The sequence below is a fragment of the Maylandia zebra genome, linkage group LG2 (assembly GCF_041146795.1).
Source record: "Maylandia zebra isolate NMK-2024a linkage group LG2, Mzebra_GT3a, whole genome shotgun sequence".
NCBI classification, from domain to species: Eukaryota; Metazoa; Chordata; class Actinopteri; order Cichliformes; family Cichlidae; genus Maylandia; species Maylandia zebra.
Genome location: NC_135168.1, coordinates 11,924,638 through 11,951,684, shown reverse-complemented (window position 1 = coordinate 11,951,684; position 27,047 = coordinate 11,924,638). Strand labels below are relative to the sequence as shown.

The window sequence follows — 27,047 nt, the reverse complement described above, 5'->3', positions numbered from 1 at the left end:
TTCCCTGTCCCATGTTTTTCCACTGGCAAAATAGGTGTGTTCCAAAATGAACATGAGGGCTCAAGCACTCCTGCCTTCCACAGCCCTTCAATGGTTTCAGCTATGCCTTCCTCTGCCTCAGTTTTGTGCTTATACTGTGGTCTACTAATTGGTGTGTCAGACTTCAGCTGGAACAGGACAGGCGAACAGTTAGCCAAACCTACATCTGTGGGCCCTGCGGACCACAAAGTATCAGGCAATTTTGAGAGCTCAGCTACTGCATCAGGATGATCCATTCTTTCCCTGCCATGTATTCTGGAGATTTCTTTTTGTTCTAAGATCACTGCATCGTTGGACAAACAAGTTATGCGATATATTTTACATTTTGGTGCATACCAGACATTTGGAATTTGGGTGCTTTGCCAGCATGCGTTGTCCAGCGCCCGCTTGACCATCGGTCCCAGATCTCTTGGCCCATGACCCTCGTGGACCGCCAAGGTAATGTGAGGGGCTGAATCCTCTCCCACATTGTACCAAGGCAGTTGTTCATCAGTAAATTTCACAGCCGCGGCCACACCTTCTGGTCCAACATAAATGTTATGTGTTCGCACATTCCACGTCTGTCCCTCAAGATCAGACTGGAACTGTTCCCGATAGATATCGTTATCTTCCCTATCATAAAAGAGTGTAACGTGGAAAGGATTTCGCGGGGGGGGGGGGAAGACGGCCAGGCTCATTATCCAGGGTTTCCACAGCTGATAGTGCCTCAGAATGCCTTCTTCCACTAGCCTCCCCCAGTAGATTTCGGCAGTGGGTTGTTCAGAGTTCTGGACTAGATATTGAGTCTTTGAAGGTGATCCCAGGCACGGAAATTCTTTTCCTCCAGGCAGAGTAACAGTCAGTCCATCTGGAGAGCACATGATCGTGGCTCCCAGCTTCACGAGCAGATCCCTGCCCATGAGATTTGCAGGCACCTGTGAGGACACCACATATTGGTGTTTCAAAGTCTGTTTTCCCAGCTTTGTCAATGCTGGATCTGTCAATGGCAGAGTCATCGGAACCCCGGAAAAACCCACCACATTAACTGTGTGACAGGAGAGTGTTGCACTGTCTGGTGTGTCTCTTAGTGTTGAGTATGTTGCTCCAGTGTCTACCAGGAAGGGCAATTCAGTACCTTCCACTGTCATCGACAGCATGGGTTCTGCCGTCCCCATGCTGTTTGGTCTCTCCGGGCTCCGTCAGTATTGCTCCCCCTCCCAGCCCCAGTCAGCTACTGGGTACTGGGCGACTGGTGCTGCATTCGGGTTTGGAGCTTGATGTGCTCCCCTGTAGGCAGCTCTTTGTCTTGGGCCTCCTCGTGCCTGGGATTGATAGCCTCGCCTCTGATAATTTCGCGGCGATTCAGGGCATTCTCGGGACCAGTGTCCTTCTGCTCCACAGCTGTAACAGCCAGTCCAAGACACATTGTTACTGGGATTCCCTGGACTCCGAGCCCTTTGTCCTCCCCTCGCGGATCCACCACGCCCTCTCTGCGATCCACCGGTCCCCCAATTCCCTACGGGTTGACGCTGCCTTGGTGCATTGACGGGCCAACGGTCATCAGAGTAGAGACCCGGATCCTGATCTGGCCAGTCAGGCACAGGATCAGGCTGAGGCCTTGCCACCATTATTTTCTTTGCGCTCTCTTTATCCTCTTTCTTTCTGTCGCCTGCTTTGTTTTTTGCTTCTGCCAGCTGCAACTTGACCAGCCACGCCTGGGCTTCCTCCAACTCTTTCTTTTGTTTGTTCACCAAATCCTGTTCCTGCTGGAGTCTGTGGGTCACATGTCTCTCCCACTGTACGGAATCTGCAACGGCAAAATCTGGGTTCTTTTCCAAGTCCATTGCAACCTGGTTGGGCAGCCCTGCCAGCACAGCCGAACGGAACCACGCTCTAGTTTCTCCCTCCTTCCCCGGATGTATTCCTGTCTCTGACAGCCATTGTTCCTTTGCTTTAGCTAAAAACTCTCTGGGTGTGTTTTTGGGATCCCAAATAATTTTTGGAATGGCTCCAGTGTTAGGGGTTGGGTACTTCTCCCGGACTGCATCTGCTAAGTCACTCTGCACCTCATGATATGGCAGGTCATTTGCATATCTGGTTGTTTGAGCTATCTGCTCTACATCTGCTAACCCACCACCCAGCATGCAACGTCCGGCCAAAGCGCGAAAATCGCCCATCTTCTCCTTCGGTCAGTGCGCCCAGCTTTCTCAACCAGCTAGCTCCTCCCTCAGTTATTGGTGGAAGTTGTTTAACCAATGCTTCCAAATCTCTTACCTTATATGCACGATAAACTGGTTCGTTCTTTGGACCTGCTATTAAAGGCAGATTTAAACCAGGGTCGGCAGCTCCATGTTCAAAACTCACTTTTCTACTCTTCCTCAACTTTCCTTTTCCCTTTGAGCTCTTAAATATGGGCCGTCTCTGCGCTTGGTCTCTCTTCACACTTCTTTTCCTCAAAATTAGGCTTGTACTTGGTTGGGGCTCAGCTCCTTCTCCGTCTTCGTCCTCCTCATCGGCCTCTTCTTCCGGTGAAGTCACACCGTCTTCGTTCTCCTCTTCTGACACTCCCTTCATTACTCTCTGCATCCAATGCCTTTAATGCCTCTAATAGCGCACGTGGGGCGTCATGCATTTGTCCATACACTTCTCCTTCCCAGGGTTCTCCCTTGGTTGTGTCCCCTGGTGGTATCTTGTCCTCCATTCTAGACGTCCTTTTGGCCTCTCTATCCTGCTTTGGCTGTTCCACTGTAGACACTTCGGCCCGTACCATGTCTCCACTATCCAACAAACTGGGAGGCTAGGTCGAGCCTTCATCTGCAGCTGAGGCTAGCATTCTCCCTCCCATATTTTGGGACTGGCATTCCACTGCCCTTGTCCCTCCTTCGGGGATAGTTCGGGGTGTAGTAGTATATTCAACGTCTACTACTCCTCCAAGGACAGCTCCAGTCTGTCCGTCTGGACCGCGAACTTGTCCCCCTCCAAGGGTCATTACAGGCATGACATACGGTGGTGGTGGGGCACTAGGCGTCAATGTGGCCCAAGGATATAGTTTCGGTGTGTAATACCTGTTGACCTCTTCTATCTTTGGAGTCAAATCCTTCACTTGGTCCTCTAGCTTTTTATTTTCCTCCTTCAGGTGTTTCAAAGACTCCATTATACTCACCATGTCTCCTGATTTTCCTGTGTCATCCTCCTCCTCTGTCATCCAGGAAGAGGCTGCCCTCCACAGGAACAGCCACTTACAACACTTGGCATGAGTTTCTTTTAGGTCCTTAATTTCTCCTCTGGCTTTCCTGTTCACTGAACGTCCCTTAGACTCCTCTTCTAATTGTTTCAATCTCTGTTCACATCTCTCTCCTTCAGTTTTTAACACCGAGCTCAGAGCTATTTTGTCACCCAGCCCTTTCTGTTGGGATGTAATGAGTTTGCTTACCTCAACCTCCATCGCTTGGCACTCCTTCTCTGCTGATTTTAATACTCCAGGGGAAGCCAAACGAATAGCTTTCTTAAGCTGTTCAAGCTGGTCCTTCAGAGGTTTATATCCCCTTTTCCCACTAGGTGTCGCACCCGAGCTGTCAGGCATTCTCTGAAACACAAACTTACCTCTTCAAATGACGTTGGTCGACTCCGCCTTCTAGGTCTATGTTAGATTTGTATTGTTGATTGTCATTTATGCTTAGAAATATTTACTTATATATGCTTAGAGTTTTGTAATTAGTTGTAGATTGGTAGAGGTTTTGATCCTTGATAGTCTGCAAACTTTGTGTGTATTAGACAGCACTTTGGGAGCATGAGAGGTCATACCGTGTCTTATTGTTTTATGGTAGGATTAACGTAGTTGCGTCTGTTCTAGTCTAAGTGCTCTTTGTTTAGATGAACTGCAGGACTTCCTCACCGTGTTATCTAGGATGAACCATCTAGGGTGAGGGGGAGGCTACCCTCTTCCTGACCAAGGATGTTTGACCCTTTGATCAGCAGTCCACACACACACACACACACACACACACACACACACACACACACACACACACACACATACTCGCTTAAGTCCCGTTTGGGGTCGCATATCTTAACTCCCACCCTTTGGGGACACCACTTTCTGTATGGTTTAGAAGCAAGCTGGCAACTCAGTTTTACTCCTCCAAGACCACAGAAATAAAAAATCACTTGAGATTTTCATTTTAAGCAACATTTGTCCAGACAGTATTTTTACCTTCACATTGGGGACTGGGAATGTTTAATGTCCTCTTTGGGGTCTTCAGCGATACACAGATAAACAAACTATTTTATGCTACTTTTGGGGACCTTACTTCCATTTGGGGTCTTCAGCGACACACACATACACAAACTATTTTATGCTACTTTTGGGGACCTTACTTCCATTTGGGGTCTTCAGCAATACACACATACACAAGTTATTTTATGTCAGTTTTGGGGACCATACTTCCATTTGGGGTCTTCAGCAATACACACATACACAAATTATGTTATGCCACTTTTGGGGTCGTTACTTCCATTTGGGGTCTTCAGCAATACACACATAACTTCAGTTTTGGGGATATTACTTCATCAAAGTAAGTACAAGGTAATGTTATGATTTAACCATCTAGAAATGTTTTAGGATGCTGCTGCTGCTCAGTGTCACAATGTTAAAAGCCATCTTTTTCTACCCAACCTAACAATATTCATTGCAATTAGGTCTGCTAACTTGACAAAATCCAATGGATTTGCCAGAACTTCAAAGTCAGGTCATTACTTATTATGAAAGAAATCACAACTTATTGTGCCACAGAAACATTTAAATATTCTGCTTCTTTTATTTCTACCGTGTTGTTTTTAGCACTTTACATGCACTTCATGTATACACAGGAACTTGCAGCAACAAAGAAACAACAAAATATCTGCACAATTCATTAAGTGCTTCTACCTGCAAATGTAAAAAACTTTGATTCCAAATACATCTCATACAGTGCGAAGTGGACACAATGAAAACCATGTTAAGAAAAAAATGTCAACTTGAAAAGATTTGTTTTTTTCCTCTCAGAATGACAAAAGGTTTTAGGAAACAAACTTACACCTGCTTACTGAACCTGAAATTTTTGGAGTGCAACATCTTCAAAACATCTTCAGAACCATTTTACCAGAGAAACAGGAAATTTTAACTCACTGAAATCACAAACAGCCCTCAGTCCTTTGCACAAGCTTTTCTTTTTAAGGCAGTAATGCGATTTCTAACATAATTTTTTACCCCAGTCCAGTTTCTGTCTTTCAGTGCATAGGGTTCTGCATTGATGCATTGAGTGCAGTCCAGCTTCTGAGGCAACTTGCATGTGTTGATGAAACGCATCATGTGTTTTTCAACTGCACGTACCTCATGATCTTCCCACTTACATTTGGCGTTACTTCGGTTGCCTTTGAAGAAAAGAAAACAGACATCAATACACTGCTTAAAACTTTTTCAATATCAAATGTTTTCCTCCTCTACTCAATGAATAATGTCATGTATTTAATATATATATATTATTAGTGCTTATTTGCTGATTATATTCTTTTACGTATAAGAGATGGCCAGCGTTGAGTGTAAACTAGGTCGCAGGCTGATAGGAAACTGCATGCTTTTGCAAAGAATATGAGCTGCAGGCAGAAAGTGAAACTAAGTAGAGTGTTTGATCGAAACTTAAAAGTGTGCGTGACGTCTAGAGGAAGTATATAAATAACCAGACTGCCTGCTGCTGCTTCAGACTTGAGCTGATGTCTGTGTGCTCAGTCTCCATTTTCCGGAAAATGTAAAATTAAAGATCATTTTTTGAGTTAGACCACTTTGAGCCGTGTCTTTCTTCGCTGTTAAAAGAATACAAAGAAATGAATTTAATAATTGGTGCCATGACCTGGATTCTTTTGCGGCTGAGAGGTCTAATTTGGACCTTAAGGTACGATCTGATATGAGGCGGACAACAGACCGGTCTAAAAAGATTTAAAGGTAGGCACAAGCCTGTTCAAAGTAAAAGCAAAATTGTGCATATTGGATGAATTCTGAATTATTTGTTCGCCGAGTTGATGATCGTGACCGTCATTTATTTATCACCTTTTCACTTCATTAATTCACTGAACCATATTTATTTTTCTGTGCCAATGTATAAAGTTTATGTTTATGCCAAAACAAATTGGTCAGTACCCTTTTTCAAGGGAGGACTGAAAGAAGTCCTTGGAGATGAAGACGTCCCTGGAGATGAAGAAGTCCATGGCCCTCTGTCTCCATCCTGATCCGTTGTCTCATTCTCTGGTGTTTTTATTGCCTCCAGAGCCGATTGAAGAGGCTCACTCTCATCGCTTGAGTAATCTGAATTTTCCAGATCAACTTTTTCTAAAGGTTTCCAGAGCATTTAATAATTAAAAAAAAATCAATTATTATATTTTAGAGCATCCTAATAAAATTTACACTCTTACCTTCGGGGTCAATTTCAATATCATCAAGTGTTTGGCCTTTATAATGTGAAACAGTTCCGTTCTCCAGTGCCAAAAGTAATTTGCTCATCTTAGCAAGCTGAAGTGTTCCTTGAGGCAAGCGGTAATACTGCCTGTGCACACGTATGTCATGACCCAGAAAGTCTGCTAGTTGATCTGCTTCATTTTCTTGAAGATTAAGCACCTGCGACATTGTTGCGATATGTTTTCGGAGCCTTGTTGATGTTAAGATTTCAGGGTGTTTTGCTCCACTCTCCTTTGCCAACATTTGGATACAGTCTCTTCCTCGATAGGCAGATAAAGCTCCTGGTCTAGCAAACATGTAAATGTTCTCTTTGGGGACGCCACAAGATTCACGAGTTTCCACAAGGAGCTCCATTGCAGAGACCATTGATGGTTTTAGGAGAATAGGAACTCCTCTCCCTCGTTTTCCACGGATTTCTACTCTGGTGAAGAAATCACACATTTTTTTCTCAAGTGAGGTCAGACAAGCAGCCATGTCCATATTGATTTCTGACTTTTTTCTGTCTTTAAAGGTGGACACCTCCATTCTTGATACCTCTCCTTCTCTTCTTCTGTTAAAAATGATCACTTGAGCTAGTGTCACTTTGGCAAGCATTGCATAGCTGTATGGAGTTGGAGTCAACCTCAGCATTCTTTCAGCACCGCTTTTAACAGTCTCCATATGGCGATCCAAGCATTTGACATCAGCTGTTAAAGGTAAAATCTGTGGTGCATTCCACTTAGACTCCTTCATGGTTGTTGTTGCACCTCTGGTGATCAGTCCCTTCCATCTAAAATTTTTGATAGCCTTAAATTCTCTGGCAAATTGCACAAGGCTTGAGTCTCCGTCTTCTGAGGACAAATTGTCAGTCTCTACAAGCTCACAGATAATTCCCAGATTGTTGCCAATTTTTAGAGCTAAGGTAGGTTTCTGGAACGTATTTCTTTCAGGATCGTACCCAGCCACCTCTTTCACTGCAGATATCAAATGGTTGAAGTTTGCAGGATAAATCAGTTCCTCTGCCTTTTGAATGGGGGTATTCTTCTGAGCTATAAGCAGCAGTCGCCCAAGTTCCCTAAGCCTTTGCCTTATGTAGTCATGTCTGTTCTTTCTTGAACCATTTAGATCATAAAGGTGCTGTCCAAACTGAAGAAGAAGTTGGTCATTTTGGATTAATTGAGTTACCTCGTCATATTTCATGCAGGAAATCACAGTTTTCAAGCCCTCTCCAATGTCACGAACAACAGCAGTTTTCAGTGCACATTTGGATCGAACCCGCTGCTTCCCACTCTGGGAGTCTTCTTCACTTTCTTTCTTTGCTGGGCATATTCTCATGTGCTTCCACAGTGTTTTCTTAGAATAGAGTCCCTGGCAGTGATAACAATGAATGTAATCAATGCCCTCTGTGGATTTCTTTGGTCTATAGCAGGCCTGTAGCTCACCAGCCCCCCTCTTCACAACACTGGCATTATGGGCAAAATTTCCACGTCTTCTAAGGATGTTCAACCTATTGCGCCTCTCTCTTGAATTTTTGGGATATTGAAATGCACGAGCAACCTCTTCCTTATTTTTATGTACAGTCTCCAGGTGTCGTGCAATTTTTGATGTAGGCTGGAGACAAAACAAACAATAGTTTCTCTTATCATATACACGGCGACTTCCAGACTTTGAAGGTGGTAACACTTTGATCGAGTCCAAAATCTGTTGAGTTCTGCTTTTCTTCGGTGTACTTTCATTACTATTTGTTGCACTGTGGGACGAGAGCTTTCTCTTTCTTGGAGTTTTTGAGATCCTCTTCTTAAAAGTTGTGGCACCATTGCCTTTATTTAAAATTTCTGAATAATTATCTAGTTTTTGTGGAGATAAATCGGGGTATTGCAGAGAAGGCAGAGACTTCTGTGCAGTTGGATAAAGAGGTTCATCTTCATCTAGCTGAGAGGAACTTCCTTCAGTGTCTGGAACATAATTAGCATCACTATAGTCTGTGTGATCGGATTCATCAGAAGATGTTTCTGTATATGTCGAGACCTTGGGGAAAAAATAACATCTCTTTAAGATTTAAGACATGATAGAAGTATTTTTTGTGACAGATTAAAAGTTAGAGCTATTTAAAGATAAATAAAACATGTATATTAAACATTTTCCACCTGTTTTTGTCTTGAGGACCTCTTTTTTGAGTATTCAACGAAGCAATTATCAGATGCTGGTTGAAGTAATGATGTTGTGGCAACTATAGGAGGAACTGCAGCCTTAAAGGATGGACAAAAAACAAAAACTGAGTTTCTAAAAGTATCATATTATTACAACATATTTTTGATATCTATAAAACCAAATAAGGAAATATTAAACTGTAAAAGTAATACTAGTTATAGCATAAAATTCAACACTGGAATCACTGGTTTGAGGATATACATTTGAAAAAAAATAATATGTCATTTAGAAAACAAGGTTGCATAGGGTATTTTTAAAGAGGGATATGAAAATTAATATTAAAACAAACCTAAACTGCACAGCAGTGTACTTGTGAAATTCATTATATAGCAGACATATTTAACAATAATAAACAATCTTTGTGTTTTCAATTACACAGTACTTGTATGGACAGAACTTTGTTGAATTAGTTGGGTAATAAATGTATTGCGTGTATAAGAAAAAGCATCATGCGAACAAATGACAGCCTAACAGTAACTGTTATGCTTATTGTAGCTATTAGCTAAAACCAATAATTTAGCTTAGTTTGCCCTGGGCTCAGCTTTGACAAATATCATCAACTGTTATTATTATTAGGCCTCACACTTATAACTTTTGGGGACGTTTCTAACACAAATACACTCTGCTTTAACCTAAGCCTCCCCTAAATTGACCATGTGCTTCGTGTTGTGCGTGCCCGCGTCTGTGCATTTCATGGCGTCTGTGTAGAAATGACTAGTAAGACAAGGCTGCAAACTATTCTCACAGAACTCAAATGTGCACTTGAATCCAATAAGAAGGAGAAGGATTTTGGGCAAAATACATTTATATAAAAAAAAAAAAAATCGATTCCGGATTTTAATGAATCGATATCACATTATCCAAACCTGAATCGATTTTAATCAATGAATCGATTATTAAAACCCACCCATACTAACAACAACAAAAACATCACCAACTACGGTCATCATTAGGCCTCACACTTATAACTTTTGGGGACGGTTCTAACACAAATACACTCTGCTTTAACCTAAGTGAGGACAGTAAATGGCAAACTGAACTAAGGCCACTCATTAGATACTGATGAGAACATAACACTTACCTGAATGCAGTGTTCAAGATCACCGGTTTGGTTGCTGATCTCTAGAGTAGACTTATCCTAAAAACAGAGACATGACTTCACTTACAACTACAAAAACATCACCAACTACAGTCATCATTAGGTCTCACACTTGTAACTTTTGGGGACGTTTCTAACACAAATACACTCTGCTTTAACCTAAGCCTCCCCTAAATTGACCATGTGCTTCGTGTTGTGCGTGCCCGCGTCTGTGCATTTCATGGCGTCTGTGTAGAAATGACTAGTAAGACAAGGCTGCAAACTATTCTCACAGAACTCAAATGTGCACTTGAATCCAATAAGAAGGATCTCTCTCTCTCTCCCTCCAGCTCTGTTGATGTGCCACTGGGAGTGTAACGACTGCCCCTCCCCCTCACTGCTCAGAGCAAACACAAGCCTCATGTCCAGAGTGAAGCCAAAAAAAAAAAACATTTAGAGAGATTTAGAGAAAGGAAAAAAAAAACGGGGCAGGCTGCCGTTGTTCACTTCAAGGAGGCGGCTCTACGGGCCGTTTTGTTTGCCACCGACACACACACAGTGTATGTATGTATATATATATATATATATATATATATATATATATATATATATATATATATATATATATTCTCAATCACATTCACACCACTCTCTTATATCAGTTCCACTACATCAAGACTATTTTATGGTGATTAGCCGTTTTGTTACCATGTATTTTGCAAGGTAAGATAACCATGTCCTGCATTCAAAACCACTGAGTGTCTATGGTGGTGCTGTGCCTAATATTGTGCTCATTTGATCCAAAACCTATTTTTCCTTTATTTTGAAGGCAGAGGCTTAGATCCATTAGGTATCCACGAGAAAAGCCTTATCACATGTCAGGATTACAGTATATGGAAAATATGTGATTATAATGGAAGTCAATGGGGCCCAAAATGGTACAAGGGTAACAGGAGGTAGTACACATGTGAATCTCCTTTACTATACACCACACCATAGAGGGGATCAAATACACTCTGCTTTAACCTAAGTGAGGACAGTAAATGCCAAACTGAACTAAGGCCACTCATTAGATACTCATTAGATACCGATGAGAACATAACACTTACCTGAATGCAGTGTTCAAGATCACCGGTTTGGTTGCTGATCTCTAGAGTAGACTTATCCTGAAAACAGAGACATGACTTCACTTACAACTACAAAAACATCACCAACAACAGTCATCATTAGGTCTCACACTTGTAACTTTTGGGGACGTTTCTAACACAAATACACTCTGCTTTAACCTAAGCCTCCCCTAAATTGACCATGTGCTTCGTGTTGTGCGTGCCCGCGTCTGTGCATTTCATGGCGTCTGTGTAGAAATGACTAGTAAGACAAGGCTGCAAACTGTTCTCACAGAACTCAAATGTGCACTTGAATCCAATAAGAAGGAGAAGGATTTTGGGCAAAATACATTTATATAAAAAAAGAAAAATCGATTCCGGATTTTAATGAATCGATATCACATTATCCAAACCTGAATCGATTTTAATCAATGAATCGATTATTAAAACCCACCCATACTAACAACAACAAAAACATCACCAACTACAGTCATCATTAGGCCTCACACCTATAACTTTTGGGGACGTTTCTAACACAAATACACTCTGCTTTAACCTAAGCCTCCCCTAAATTGACCGTGTGCTTCGTGTTGTGCGTGCCCGCGTCTGTGCATTTCATGGCGTCTGTGTAGAAATGACTAGTAAGACAAGGCTGCAAACTATTCTCACAGAACTCAAATGTGCACTTGAATCCAATAAGAAGGATCTCTCTCTCTCTCCCTCCAGCTCTGTTGATGTGCCACTGGGAGTGTAACGACTGCCCCTCCCCCTCACTGCTCAGAGCAAACACAAGCCTCATGTCCAGAGTGAAGCCAAAAAAAAAAAACATTTAGAGAGATTTAGAGAAAGGAAAAAAAAACGGGGCAGGCTGCAGTTGTTCACTTCAAGGAGGCGGCTCTACGGGCCGTTTTGTTTGCCACCGACACACACACAGTATATGTATATATATATGTATATATATTCTCAATCACATTCACACCACTCTCTTATATCAGTTCCACTACATCAAGACTATTTTATGGTGATTAGCCGTTTTGTTACCATGTATTTTGCAAGGTAAGATAACCATGTCCTGCATTCAAAACCACTGAGTGTCTATGGTGGTGCTGTGCCTAATATTGTGCTCATTTGATCCAAAACCTATTTTTCCTTTATTTTGAAGGCAGAGGCTTAGATCCATTAGGTATCCACGAGAAAAGCCTTATCACATGTCAGGATTACAGTATATGGAAAATATGTGATTATAATGGAAGTCAATGGGGCCCAAAATGGTACAAGGGTAACAGGAGGTAGTACACATGTGAATCTCCTTTACTATACACCACACCATAGAGGGGATCAAATACACTCTGCTTTAACCTAAGTGAGGACAGTAAATGGCAAACTGAACTAAGGCCACTCATTAGATACTCATTAGATACTGATGAGAACATAACACTTACCTGAATGCAGTGTTCAAGATCACCGGTTTGGTTGCTGATCTCTAGAGTAGACTTATCCTAAAAACAGAGACATGACTTCACTTACAACTACAAAAACATCACCAACTACAGTCATCATTAGGCCTCACACTTATAACTTTTGGGGACGTTTCTAACACAAATACACTCTGCTTTAACCTAAGCCTCCCCTAAATTGACCATGTGCTTCGTGTTGTGCGTGCCCGCATCTGTGCATTTCATGGCGTCTGTGTAGAAATGACTAGTAAGACAAGGCTGCAAACTGTTCTCACAGAACTCAAATGTGCACTTGAATCCAATAAGAAGGAGAAGGATCTCTCTCTCTCTCCCTCCAGCTCTGTTGATGTGCCACTGGGAGTGTAACGACTGCCCCTCCCCCTCACTGCTCAGAGCAAACACAAGGCTCATGTCCAGAGTGATGAGAACATATTATGTGCAGGACACTCCTGAAAAGCTGTGTGTGTTGAGACAACAACCAGAAATAAAAAGACCGACAAGGTGGCTAGAGCCCTACTCCCCACCCCTCAACATTTTTATTTCTGGTTGTCGTCTCAATAAACAAACACAGAAGCAGCTCTTCAGTGGTGTCCTGTACAAAATGACAACAACAAGTCAGTAAGGACCCAGTACAGGCTTTAATGCAAGGACAGCGTGATGAGCCAATGCAGCGGCCCCACAGACCACACCCCACCATACCAGTATATTCACTGATATTAAATACTATTATCTTATCGAAATACAAAACATACTTTGTATTTCAACTCAAAAATAACAACACCATGTTCTGAAGAGGTTTAAGAAAAACTTGAAGAGGTTTAAAATCTAAGCTGTTTTAACAGTAGTTTATGTGATATCTTTGGGCCAAAATCAAATATAGTTAGACTTATTTGACATCATGTGCAGCAATAGTGCAATGCAATAGTTTACCATCTTGCGCCAAGGCCAGTCGGCTTTCCCGTAGTCATAAGTTATTTCTTCTCCTGGGTCAATGTCACGTAAGGCAAACAGGCAAAGATGTGGCCTTCCTTCAACTTCAACTGTTTTCATCTTACAGCTAGGCCTTCGGTGGTCATCATTCACAAGCCTTCCTAATGACTTGTCTTCAACAGAAGCATCAATGCTTGAAGAAAAAAAAGTATCAACAGTGGAGTAAATCAACATACTGTGTGGCATGTTACATAAATAATAGATATTTGTAGTAGTGTATTAAGTATAGCATAGATCCAAAATACACTGTAACATGAAATATTGTCTTACCACCAAGAGGTTCCTTTCCATTTGAAATCAAATAAGAATACTTCCACCGTATCATTGAACTTGTTTTTTTCAAGATAAGGATCTGCTTTGCAAAGTTCTCCACGGTACTCAAGAACAAATTCCCCCTGTTTGAAAAACTGCGAGGCAATTACACCACGACCTTTAAAAGAAGAAAATATTGCTCTAGTTTAAAAAAAAATGTTTCCACCAATTGTAAGACATTTTAAAACTTATGAATAAAGTTACTCTTCTTTACACAGCCTATTAAAAAACTATAACATAAACGCTTGATAAATGCAAATGACATGAGCAAGGTTATCAGTACTGAATGTCTAATTTGCATACAGGAGCGAAGTGTTACTGTTTATGCGTGCTGTAATTATCAAAATGCACAAATGACACCACTATACCTTTGCATGGGCTGATGAATTGCTCTGTTAGACCAGTCTTGTCAGTTTTCAGTTTAATATAGTGTTCTGCATCGTGTTGAGGATTAACTCTTTTTCTTCTTCTACCTGATGTTTCCATCATAATATCAAATGCAAGATTTCTTTTCTGTAAAAAGAGATTTAAATACCTAATTATTCCCTGTGTTCACCAACTCCAAATTAAAATACAGTATGCCTTTTCTTAAATGCTTATAATAAAATATAAATATTTGATAAATTATTTAAAATATTTGTTAATTACTAAAGCACACTATCAACTCTCATGATTACATTAAAGATTACACTGAAATTTAACATTTGTACTTTTTCTTGGCTTTTTTCTGTTTTATTCGATTGACTCAGTAAAGAATGTCAGGAAAGCGGGGCAGAAAAAGAGGGGGGAAGACACTGGGCAAAGGACTCGAACTCAGGCTGGTGTCAAGAAAAAAAAAAAAAAAAAAAAAGAACTCAGGCTGGTGTCGAGGCCACCTCGAAAACAGCTAACAAATAAATGTCACCACGGGAATGCTGTTCACAAGACAGCAAAAATCAGCGATCTAGAGAAAATTGTCTTGTTATCATTCCCCCGTACATTTTAGTACGTACTCTGATTTCAATGTTAGCTCATTTGAGTTTTATCAAGGGTACACCTAGCTAGCTAACCAATATCAACATTCATCTTGAAATAACTTTCTTACATTCAGACAGAAAATACTGACATTTCTTTTTGTCGTGTAATTTCCTTTTCAGCAGAAACCTAAAGGCATGGCAATAACAAACTAAATGTCTTAAGCTACTTTTCATACCTTTAAAGCTGCTCCATGCGCTGCTGCTCTCAGATGGTTACCTCCATGACTGCGATCCAAAGCTATTGTGACCCTCCCCCACCCGCCTCTTCTTTCGCGCCTCTCCTTCGCGCCTCTCCCTTTCGCGCGCCTCCCGCCCGCCTACCGGCAGGCCCTGCCCCATCCACATATCTAAAAAAAAAATCTGAGAAACCAACGTTTTTTGCAAAGCCTAATGGCAAGATTATGATTATGCACTTAAAGATGTTCAATCAGTCGGTTCAGTATTATTGTAATTATTAATTTAATTAATTATTATTTTAATCACTGTTTATCTTATGAAAACTTAAAAAAAACAATATATTAATCTGCAAAAATTAAATCAATTTCTAAATGAAATTTCTCAGTTTCCTTGCTTTAAAGTATAGAGGAACTAATGTTTGGGGTTTTGTACACAGTGAATAAAATTGTCAAATGAGAAAAATACGAGCTGCCTTACTATTCCACTGTTAATTTAAGTATCACTTTTACCTTTTAAATGTTCTAGTATTATAATTTTTGTTTTGTTTTGCTGGATTTTATTTCACACTATTTTCTATGTTTAAAAACAGTCTAAAATATGTAAAGACTGAAATTAGGTAATAAACACTTTATCTTAGTCTCTCCAACAAGCTCTAGATCTTCCCCAGAGAGATCCCAGTCAGTGGAATATGCTCAGGGAGGCACCCAGTAGGCATGCTGGTCATTTTGATGTGGTGGAGCAGTGTCTCTCTTTCAAGCACCCCTCAGATGACAGAGCTCTGCACAGTACCATAGACCTAGAGGAGCTAACTCTAATCACAGCTGCTTCACACTCAGCTGCAAACCACTCTAGTACACACTGAAGGTCATGGCCTTAAGAAGCCTGAAGTACCATGTCATTTGCCAAAGATGAGACCCCAAGGTTCACAAACCAGACACCATTTAATCCATGAAAACCACCAACAGAATCAGTGACAAAGGTCAGCCCAGGCAGAGTTTAACCTTCTCTGGGAACAACTTCAGCTTTGTGTCAAGAATGCAAACACAGCTCTCGCTTTGCGAATACAAAACAAATCAGGTTACCAGAGGGCTCATAATTGGTTTATTTCTCTCAATCCAATTGAAAGTTTTCTATCCTCTGTGATTGGAATTATTGTCTTGCCTGAAAATCCACACTTGTCTTTTCTTCAGATTCTTTTGAACAACTGTCCAGGTAGACTTCTCCATTCATTTTTCCTACAATTAAATAAAGTCTACCACTACCTTATGGTGTAAGACAGCCCCCTCCATAGTGTCTTAATGTACAAACTTTTCTTTTTGCATAGTGTTTTTGAGGGTGATGTGGAGAACAAATCACTCCAAAAAATGCTGTGTACAATGATATCAAAAGAGTTCACCTTTGAACATGTGCATACAGGTCAATGCAGTAGATTGGTTACTTTTTTTTATGGGAAAAACTGCTATTTGCATGTCTTGATGCATGCTCGATCATCCAGATAAGTAAATCCCAAAAGGTTGATTAAGTTCTTCTGGACGTAGCATTTTCAATGGGAGAAACATTTTATCACTCATATCCTCCCTGGTGAATTTGATGTGTTAATCCACTGAGTTAATGTGATCCATTACTTGTGGTACATCCTGAGATTTGATTTTCAGCTAGGTGTCATCCACATACCTGAACCAATGACTTGGTGGTGTTCCAGGATAGGATAACAAAGATCTCTTTTCCACTTCTTCCATGTACAAGTTATGAACTACCTATTCTTCAGTGACTGGAACCCAAGTGAAGTAAGAGGTGTAACATTGTACAAGACCATTGTTTCATCTGCCTCCATAATGGCATCTCTCACTTTCTCGACAAGTTGTTCTGGATGTGTTCAGAGCTGCCTACCAACGGGTTGAGCATCGAAGCCAGAAAATTTGAGATGGCCATGTTGATCATACAGAAAATTGGTCTTAAATGTACGCCCTGTTCATATAAACAGTAAGCCATAGAATCAAGAATTACTTACCTGGATGTTTGAGCATGCATCAAGACAGTAATCAACGTATTAACATTATCTGTGCAAAGATGAATACTTCTGAAGTAAAACAGTGAAAAATTACAGCACTTTAAAGGAATAGAAAGCCAGGTATTTGGCACATTTTGTTACCTTTTGTGAGTAGAAATTTCTTAGGTATTGAACAGAAATGATTTAACTTTATTTACATACCTAAAAAGGTTTCCCTCTAAATTCAGAGGGGCTGTAACTTCGGCTTCTATTGTCCGATTTGTGTTGATTGACATCTCTTTTTAATTGTTTGAGCTAATAAAATCACAGTAATATGGCCATGTTCACGTCAGTCCCACCAATCAGAAGTTGCAAGGCCAAAGAAAAATGCGTGACCTCGCCCTGGTCCAATCAAATGTCTGTAACTGGGCAGAAAATTATATATTTTTTAAAAATAGTAAACATCTCCAAGGCATTGTGGGAGAAGGAAACATTCTGTAGTCCCATATAGATGTTTAAACATTGGAAACAACAAGCAAAGTCCGATTATAACGTTACTGATTATTGATCGTAAAAATATTGTGGTCTGATTTTGCGGCTGGTTCGTTGATTTTTGGTCAGAGTGTGACGAAGCTTGCAGTTCTGGAATCTGTAAGAGCTTTCTTTTCAAAACCATGTATTGTTTTATTGGTTAGCTGAGGCTCCATGCTGATGAGGCTCCACTGTGTTTGTTTACTGACATTTCATGAAATGGTGTAACTGCTTTTGTGTTTGTGTTTGGTGGTTGTAGAAATGGTAGAAATGGATAATATGAGCGTTTAGCTGAGATTCACAGGTCTCTATGGATACCATGTATGCCAGGACTTAATATTAGTGAGCTTGTCTTGCAGACGATTGAACGGGATCTAACTCCTTTTTGTCCCCAGTACCAGGTACCTTTATGCATGTTGAACTTTTTTAATCCCTGGCTCTAATGCTGCTACTCTATCAGATCATGGCAGAAGAGACGACTCTCTACAATTTACATTGGCTTCTCCTGTGATTAAATGACAGATTAAAACAGATATGTATGGGAACATATGAGTAAATTAGTGTTGTTAAAGAAAGAACAATTCTTATTTTTTTATTTTATATTTCACTTGCTGGCACAACTGCTGTAAGAAGACTCTTCAGAGATGTGCTATCAGGAAGCGGCAGTCTTTATACTTAAAATGGCAGCACAGAAGGATTTGAAAGAGAGGACTTGTAAGTGTGCATCCTTGTAATCTTAACATAGATTAGCATTATAGTGGCTCTTTTTATCAATACAGATATAAAGAGCCACATATTCATCTTGACTCAAGTATTTGTGATCAAGGAAAAAAGATTTCAGAATATGTTAGGAGATATTGGATGGTAATGATTTCTATTGATATACTGATCTTTGTTGAAATTGCAGATTTCCAGTTGCATATGATTGATTTGATTTGTGGATTTGATTGATTCAATTCAATGTTATTTATACAGCAACAATAGGGAAGGCAAGTTTATTTATATAGTACAATTAAACAACAAGGTGATTCAAAGTGCTTTAAAGAGAAATTAAAAAACAAAAACAGCATGATTTAAAATTGGTTAAAAAACAGTAGATAAAATCAGAACACTAGATAAAATCAGTAGTTAAAATATAAGTTTTGAAATTTAAGCTTAAAAGTGTGGATTTGGTGCTTTATTCAAATGCAGCTGAGAATAGGTGAGTCTTCAACCTGGATTTAAATAAACTGAGTGTTTCAGCTGATCTGAGGCTTTCTGGGAGTTTGTTCCAGATATATGGAGCATAAAAGCTGAATGCAGCTTCTCTGTGTCTGGTTCTGACTCTGGGAACTGATAAAAAAACGGATCCAGATGACCTGAGGCATCTGGAAGGTTCATACATTCAGGTCCAGACCAAAAAGGCTAGGCAGCGCCTGTATCACCTACGACAACTGAGGAAGTTCAGGGTCTCTCCAAAGATCCTCAGGATTTTCTATACAGGCGCTGTGGAGAGCATCCTCACACAGAACATGACATCGTGGTTCGGGAACAGCTGTGTGAAGGACCAAAAAGCTCTCCAGAGAGTGATCCGTACAGCAGAACGCTGCTGCAGGATTGCTCTCCCCCCGCTTCAGGACACCTACACCAGGAGATGCCGGACTAGAGCAGCGCAGATACTGAAGGACCCGTCCCATCCTGGCAACAAACTGTTCCAACTTCTGCAATCTGGTAGAAGGTTCCGCATCATCCGGGCAAGGACAGAGAGACTCAAGAGGAGCTTCTATCCCCAAGCCATCCGTGCCCTAAACACACACACCCGCCCTCTCACATCATCTATAATTGACTGAGACAGGACTCTCTTCCAGACACTCTAAACCAAGGCACAATGTACATTCCAAATTCCTTTAATTTTAAATATATTTATATTGTCTATCCTGTAAAATAGTCAGATGTCTATTCATATTAATGTACAGAATTCACCTGCTTGCTGCTACTACTGCACATTCACCCAGTGTATATACTATATATATATATATATATATATATATATATATATATAATGTTCTTCCTCTACACCCCCCCAAATATTTGCACATGTCGAGGAGCGTGTCAGGCTACATTTCACTGTGTGTTATACTTGTATAACTATGCATGTGACAAATAAAGAACCTTGAACCTTGAATACTGGGTCAGGAGGTCAATAGACTAATAGACTCCAATTTGTTCACGTGAATGGAGAGTCGTCTTCACACACTGAGGTTAAATATGGAGTTCCATGGGGTTCAGTGCTAGGACCAATTCTGTTTACATTATACATGCTTCCCTTAGGCAGCATCATCAGAAGACATAGCATACATTTTCACTGCTATGCTGATGAAACCCAACTTTATCTATCCATGAAGCCAGATAACACACACCAATTAGTTAAACTGCAGGAATGTCTTAAAGACATAAAGACCTGGATGGCCGCTAACTTTCTGCTTCTTAATTCAGATCAAACAAAGGTTATTGTACTCGGCCCTGAAAATCTTAGAAATATGGTATCTAAGCAGATTCTTACTCTGGATGGCATTACCTTGGCCTCCAGTAACAGTGTGAGGAACCTTGGAGTCATTTTTGACCAGGACATGTCCTTCAACGCACATATTAAACAAATATGTAAGACTGCTTTCTTCCATTTGTGCAACATCTCTAAAATTAGAAATATCCTGTCTCTGTTAGGATGCCTGGGTCGTTGACCCATGGTTTTGAGTTTATTATATTATTTATCATTTCTAGTCTTTGGTTTCTTTGAGTTCTGCCTTATGGTTTACATCTCTGTGTTCTCTAGTTGCTGTCTCCCCTGTCAGCTGTATTCCCTTGTCAAGTTCGCGTCTCTGTGTTATGTTTCCTGTTTTACTTTGAAAGTCTGTGTCATGTAAATGCGTCTGGTTTTGCTTCCTTTGTCTTGTTAGGCCTGATTTGCCCCAGCTGTGTTTCCCTCCTGTTACCCATTCCCTGATTGCTCCCTCTGTGTATTTAAGCCCTGTATTTCTCTGTGTTGTGATCTACCCTTTTGCCATGCTGTGAGTTGGCCCAGGTAAGTTTGTTTTGATATATCCAGTTATGTTACGTTTGAGTTTAGCATTAAAGCTGTTTTGAGTCCAAGTTTTGCCTCAGTGTCTGCACCTTGGGTCCTTTTCCAGCCTGCACAAAGCCATTTCATAACAGTCTCAGAATGACGCTGAAAAACGAGTTCATGCATTTATTACTTCCAGGCTGGATGACTGTAATTCATTATTATCAGGAAGTCCTAAAAACTCCCTGAAAAGCCTTCAGCTAATCCAAAATGCTGCAGCAAGAATACTGACAGGGACTAGAAAGAGAGCAGATTTCTCCTGCTTTGGCTTCCCTTCATGGACTTCCTATTAAATCCAGAGTTCAAAATCCTGCTCCTCACACAAGTTCTTAATCAGGCCTTATCTTAATGACCTTATAATACTAGATCACCCCATTAGCGCAATTTGCTCTCACACTGCAGACTTGTTGTTCCTAGAGTATTTAAAAGTAGAATGGGAGGGAGAGCCTTCAGTTTTCAGGCCCCTCTTCTGTGGAACCAGCTTCCAGTTTGGATTTGGGAGACAGACACTATCTCTACTTTCAAGATTAGGCTTCAAACTTTCCTTTTTGCTAAAGCATATAGTTAGGGCTGGATCAGGTGACCCTGAATCCTCTCTTAGTTATGCTGCAATAGACGTAGGGCGCTGGGGGATTCCAATGATGCATTGACTATTTCTTCTTCAGTCACTGTCTTCACTCACTATGTGCTAATAGGTGTGTGAATCATACTTTAATTTCTGGCTCTCTTCCACAACATGTCTTTATCCTGTCTTCCTTCTCTCAATGCGTCACAGAAGATGGCCCCACCCCTGGAAAGTGGATGAGCAACTGTCATTTTGCAGTCGGGTCACTTTTTGTGGAGAAATAAATAAAACAATATAATAGGAAAATAAGGATGCTAAGTATATTGATTTCATGACAACTAAACTTTGTGGTGCCCGAATTTATGCACCTGCTTGATTTTTGTTTAAACAATTATTGCACACTTTTTGTAAATCCAGTAAACTTCTTTTCACTTCTGGAATATCACTGTCTCCTATATGATATACACTCAACAAAAATATAAACGCAACACCTTTGTTACTGCTCCCATTCCCCATGGGATGGACGTAGAGACCTAAAATTCATCCCAGATACACAATATAACCATCCCTCCCAAACAGTGGTCACAAATCAGTCCAAATGTGTGGTAGTGGGCACATCTGCTATATTGAGATAATCCATCCCACCTCACAGGTGTGCCACATCAGGATGCTGATCTGACATCATCAGTAGTGCACAGGTGTACCTCAGACTGCCCACAACAAAAGGCCACCCTGGAATGTGCAGTTTTGTCTCACAGCAAAATGCCACAGATGCAATGAGGGAGCGTGCAATTGGCATGCTGACAGCAGGAATGTCAACCAGATCTGTCGCCCGTGCATTGAATGTTCATTTCTCAACCATAAGCCGTCTCCACAATAAAGCTGACTTTGAATTTAACTTGAGTCAAGCTCTGGACATATCTCTAAGGCCCAGTCAACCATGCTACAGAAGCTAATCTTTCCCGCTTGTATCCAGGATATAATTTTTTTTCTGTCATGATCCATATGTAATGACCATTGTCTTACAGTTTTTGATCAGCTCTTAAAGAGACTTCGGTGAGAATTAAGTTTTATGCCATATGATTGTGACTTTTTATGCTTTTTAGGCAGTATTTTACATACTGCCTAAAAGGTATTAACATTGAAATTTAGCTCAGCTGTTTCACCAAATTTTGGATCCCTGCACCATTCAACAGAAATTCAAGAAACATCTTAAATATGTTGCAATACAAGTATCAAGAATTTAGAGTAATTTATGTCAAGCTGCAGTTCAGAAAGCAAATATGAACCTAAAGTGCTCCATTACTTCATGCATCTGCTTCACATCATGCCAAATAATTCTTTAAAAAATATTAAAACTATTTATATCATAATTACGTGAAATATGACTCTTTTGTATTTTCTGGTGTCTTCTTTACCCTTTTGAAAATATAATCTACTAAATAGTCGACTGATTTCTATTATTTAGTCAAGAGAACAAATGTTTGTTTATATAAAACCATTCATACAAAAGAATGTTGAATAAGATTTTCAACAAAGATCAGTATATTAAAAGAAATCTTACACTATAATAATATAAGGGTTAGGGAGAGGTAATACACACACAAAAAAATCCAAGAAATGTCACTTTTGGGGACAGTGGAAATTCTTGCAATTTCACACACTTCCACTAGGGGCAACATAGAGTTATACACAGATTGCAAAAATTTTTGGGGGCAATGTCATACACATACACAAAAAATCTAAAAAATGTCACTTTTGGGGTCAGGTGAGATTTTCGGATTAAAATATGTTTTAGAACATGCTGAACGTTGTTAGAGGTAAATCTAATTGGGGACGGTGGTTTTGGTCCCCAAAGGGAGAGGTGTCCCCAATTGACTGGTGTGTGAGCTGATAGAAGTCCCCAATTTTGACACAAGCAAACTCACACACACACACACACACACACACACACACACAGGCAAGGTACTCTTTGTGTGTATGTAGACGTCATATGTTAATGAACTTATGCATATTCATGTAACCTCAATAAAAGAACAGTGGTACGGGAGAACGGACGAGAGCAACTGGGGTCAAGCGAAGGAACGGTGCCTGTCCGGTTCTCTCCCGTGCACGAGAAACATGAAGAAGCTTGCCTACTTGTGTCTTGCTTTGCAGTGTAATTATATTGTCTTCAACGTTCCAGCGGATGGGTTCAAGCTACAAACCTATCATTAATTGGTCCTTCGAGAGCCGGAGCCCTGGAATCGCATTCACTGAGGGGAGGAGGGACACGCTGAAAGACTGACGTCAGCCAGGAAGTTCCTGTGGATTCGCGGTCTATCTTTCTCCTCGATGAATGGCGATCGGCGGGATTCGAAGCTGATATTACACGCTAAGCAACGCCAAGTAAGTTTGAAGAGGCCGACTCTATAACCGTGTCGTTGTGCAGTCTCCGCCATTTTGTGAGGCGTTGAGAAGTTCGCTGCTTTGTGGAGTGATAACTGGGTTTGTGTCCCGAAAAAGAGGTTTTGGTTAAATCGCCCAAGGGTCCCAAGCGTCCGGTGAGTGTCCGGTTTTGAAATCGCCCTGGGTGTGTGTCCCGAGCGTCCCTTCATTGGGTTTTGTCGCGCGAGTGGGTGAGCGTCCCACAACTGGGTCAGGGTCCCGAGCGGTCCGGTGTGAGTCCGGAGTAGGCCTATTTTGTGTTGTTGTCATTGTTGTCGTCGTCGTCGTTTTTGTTGTTGTTGTTGTGTGAGTGTGTGCGGAGCAGAACACGTGGTCTGTGACACCGACTGTTGTTGTTATCATGGGTTTCTAAGCAACCAAGAGTGAGTTGGAGGGAGACAGACGTTTGTGCTGGACTTTGCTCCTGGCAGCTGACACAAAATGTTAACTCTTTAGCTTGTCCTGATCGACAACAGCCTGTGTGCCAGACCATAGACGTAATTGAGGTGGATAGTTGTTAAAAGTAATCTACATTAAGCTTGTGGTTGCTTAAATTCAGTACAATGACATGTGAGGTGAAGTGATATAGGTAAATATTTAAACTAATGAAGTGCATAGAGGCACTTGACCTGTGTGAAAGACTGTCGTCTTGTTATGAGCCATTGTTGAGATATGGAGCACACCTGTGAAAACAACTAATATGCTGAACCCTGTATGAAACATCTAAAAGTACATGATGGAGAAGCTGTATTGAATATGAAAGTGTAAGACTTTGCCGCTGTGGGCAGAGCATGCAACTACTGTGTGATGTTGCGTTGCAGTTTTTTTTCTGAGCTGATGAGCAAGCTACACATTATCAGATCAAGAGCTGTCTGGGAACTACTCAAAGAGGGGGAAACAGAGAGTGTGCAGCGTTCCCGTGAGCAGTTTTCCTGCACCTTGACTCGTGTGTGTGTGTAGCATCAGCATCATGTTTTTGTTTATTTGTTTTGTTGGGTTAAAAATAATTTAATAAACTGGTGATTATATTTATGGATCACCATGGTATCATCGGCCATGTGATTTATTTATGCAAATGAAAAAGAGGAAGAATTTATATTGTAGATGAAAAATAAATCATAGGGAAAAGGTTTTGTGTTGATCAGCCAAAAACAACCACGATTTTATTTTTTGCTTTTAAGAAAGGATTGTTCACAAAAACAGAGAGAGAGATGTGTGTTGATTAAGCAGCGATGATAATAATGAAAATGTCTTAGTTTGTCACTTTCAGGTGAAAAGCAGACCTGAATCAATTTTCCACATGCAGCAGTCGGAAGAAAGTTATATTTCAACATCATTGGAAACATGCAGGCCAAGTTTCTGGCTGACTTATTTACAGCGCCATGTGTCTCTCAACCTCACAAGCAAGCAAGCTCTCACCCCTCCCTGAAGACAAGGAATGCAGCTCCAAAGCAATAACATGATAAAGAGACAGCAGCAAGTCCTGAGCAAAGAGTCCCAGCAAAGCAGCAGCAATGTGGACAAACAGCATCAGAGAAGAAGAGCAAACCCATCATCCTGACTGATCGGATGGATGGCACTGTGTTTACAACAGGCTGTGACTTCACTGTGCATGTGAAGAAAACGTTTGAGGAGAACTGAACAGTTGGAGTTTGACATTTGCCACCTGTGGAGTAAAATGGCAAGAAGAGACAGTGGAATACAGGACAAAGCTGAAGGAGAACTGCCGGCTGTTGGACTGTTGAAGTGGGAGAGGACAACAGAGTGAGAGGACAACAGAGTGAGAAGACTAGGTGAGAACACATAGGAATTATTTAATGTGGGAAATCAAAATTTGGGTTAGCAAACCTGGGAAAAACAAAACTGACTGCTTAAGTTGGAAAATTGTGAAGGAGTCTGAAACACTGCCAAAATAGAAACATACAAAATCACACACACAAGCACAACATGCATTAACCCTACTAACACAAACACAAGAGAGCTTATGAAGATTAGACAACATCTTAAGCGTGTGAGTCTGTTTATCATCTTGTCCAAGTCACCTCGTGTGATGCAAAAACCAGTGGACTCATAGCACATTAGTTAAGAAGTGATCAAATAATAGCAGAGAAATGTGTAGGAAAGGCAGAGAACATGCTCTGTTGGATATGCAGCTCCACAGACATGCATTAAACCTGCCTAATAACAAACACACATGCAATGAAAATTAGCTTGTTATCTTTCATCAGTGCTAAAATAGTGTCAATTTAGCAGACACTTGTTATCAAATGCTGAATTTATCCAATGCAAAAAATTGACTCTCTAGGTTGCAGGACAACAATTTAAACTTTTGTGGGAAAAAAGATTCTGGTTTGACCAACTAGTGATCAGATAATAAATTTAGTGTTAATATAGTAAATTGGGAGAAGCTTCCTGCTTGATTGATGCAGCACAAGTTTACTACTAAATTTACTGTATGAGGGAAATTCTCTTTTAGTGATAACATTTTGAACATGCATTTCTGTTGTCCTGTCAACTTAGTGGGTTAATAGCCGATATGCAAATTATTTGATTGGTTTTTAGATTAATGAAAGGTGACTGAATTCTAGCACGAGTGAATGGGATGTGTTGGAGTTTGTTAGAGTGGAGACTCTAAAACACTGAGTTTCCTGTTTTGATGTGCGAGTGAATCCTGTATTTAGATACACAACTCTGAATACGTCAGAACAAACTTCTTTTGTGAAGTGCATGACAGCATGTCACATGTTTTATGATGAAGGGAAAAAGGAAAATTGAATAAAATAGATCTGTGGCCTAAATGAGTGAAGAGCACAGACCTGGTGATTAAACTCATAGCTAATATGACATTAGGATTATGTTGTGAGTTGTGCAGCTGATGGTTGGTTTGGAGTGAATCTAGCTGATGATTCTTCTCCTGTTGTGAAGTTGATGAGGAGTTTGTGTCATGACGTAACAAGGCCTTTTTATTTTGATACTTTCACAGTGCACTGAGAGTTTGGTTTGATAATCTCTGTTATTTTTTATTTTTCATTTTTGAACAAGCACTGATTTTTGCTTGTGAATTTCTTTTCTTTGAGCAGATCTGCAAGTCGGGAATTAAAAGCGTTACACGTCGTCAAGACAATTGTTGCAAGTGAGTTTCTCCACATTTAAAATGGGCTCAGGAGAAAGCCACTTATTTGGGACAATTAGGAAATGAGAGTCCCCCCCAAAAAGGATTCAACGAGGAAATCCAGTCTAAATTATTTTTCTTTTTGAAATAACGTCGTTTTGCTGAGCGTGGAAACGAATGCGATGATAATTTCCACAATTAGCAAAAGAAGGAACCACTGAGTGAATGAGTAAGAATTTTAAAATAACTGACTGACTGAACATGATTGTGTGAAGTTAACCCCCACCTGACAAAGGTGCAGATGAACCCATGTGTTTCCTTTTACAGGAGCAGAAAGATGACAGCAACACTCGAGGTTGCATGATGATTTAACCTTTTAAATGCCATTTTCTGTGTCTGTGCATTTATCAGGTGTGTTATTCATAGGCTTGTGTTGCTCACAGAGATAACTGTGACAAAGTATGCATACGCCTGCGCAAGCGCTAATA

The 27,047-nt window shown here is 40.6% G+C and overlaps 1 protein-coding gene across 1 annotated transcript; it reads right to left on the bottom strand.

Moving 5' to 3' along the window:
• Positions 1 to 4,807: 4,807 nt before the first annotated feature.
• Positions 4,808 to 14,877, bottom strand: LOC143420806 (uncharacterized). Its single transcript, XM_076889103.1, has 11 exons — positions 14,834 to 14,877; positions 14,010 to 14,154; positions 13,600 to 13,759; positions 13,270 to 13,462; positions 12,325 to 12,381; positions 10,886 to 10,942; positions 9,780 to 9,836; positions 8,635 to 8,736; positions 6,466 to 8,515; positions 6,194 to 6,382; positions 4,808 to 5,430 (listed from the first exon to the last, which is right to left on the bottom strand). The coding sequence occupies exons 2-11, from the start codon at positions 14,128 to 14,130 to the stop codon at positions 5,204 to 5,206; spliced, it is 3,213 nt and encodes a 1,070-aa protein (XP_076745218.1). The 5' UTR covers positions 14,131 to 14,154; positions 14,834 to 14,877; the 3' UTR covers positions 4,808 to 5,203.
• Positions 14,878 to 27,047: the final 12,170 nt, after the last annotated feature.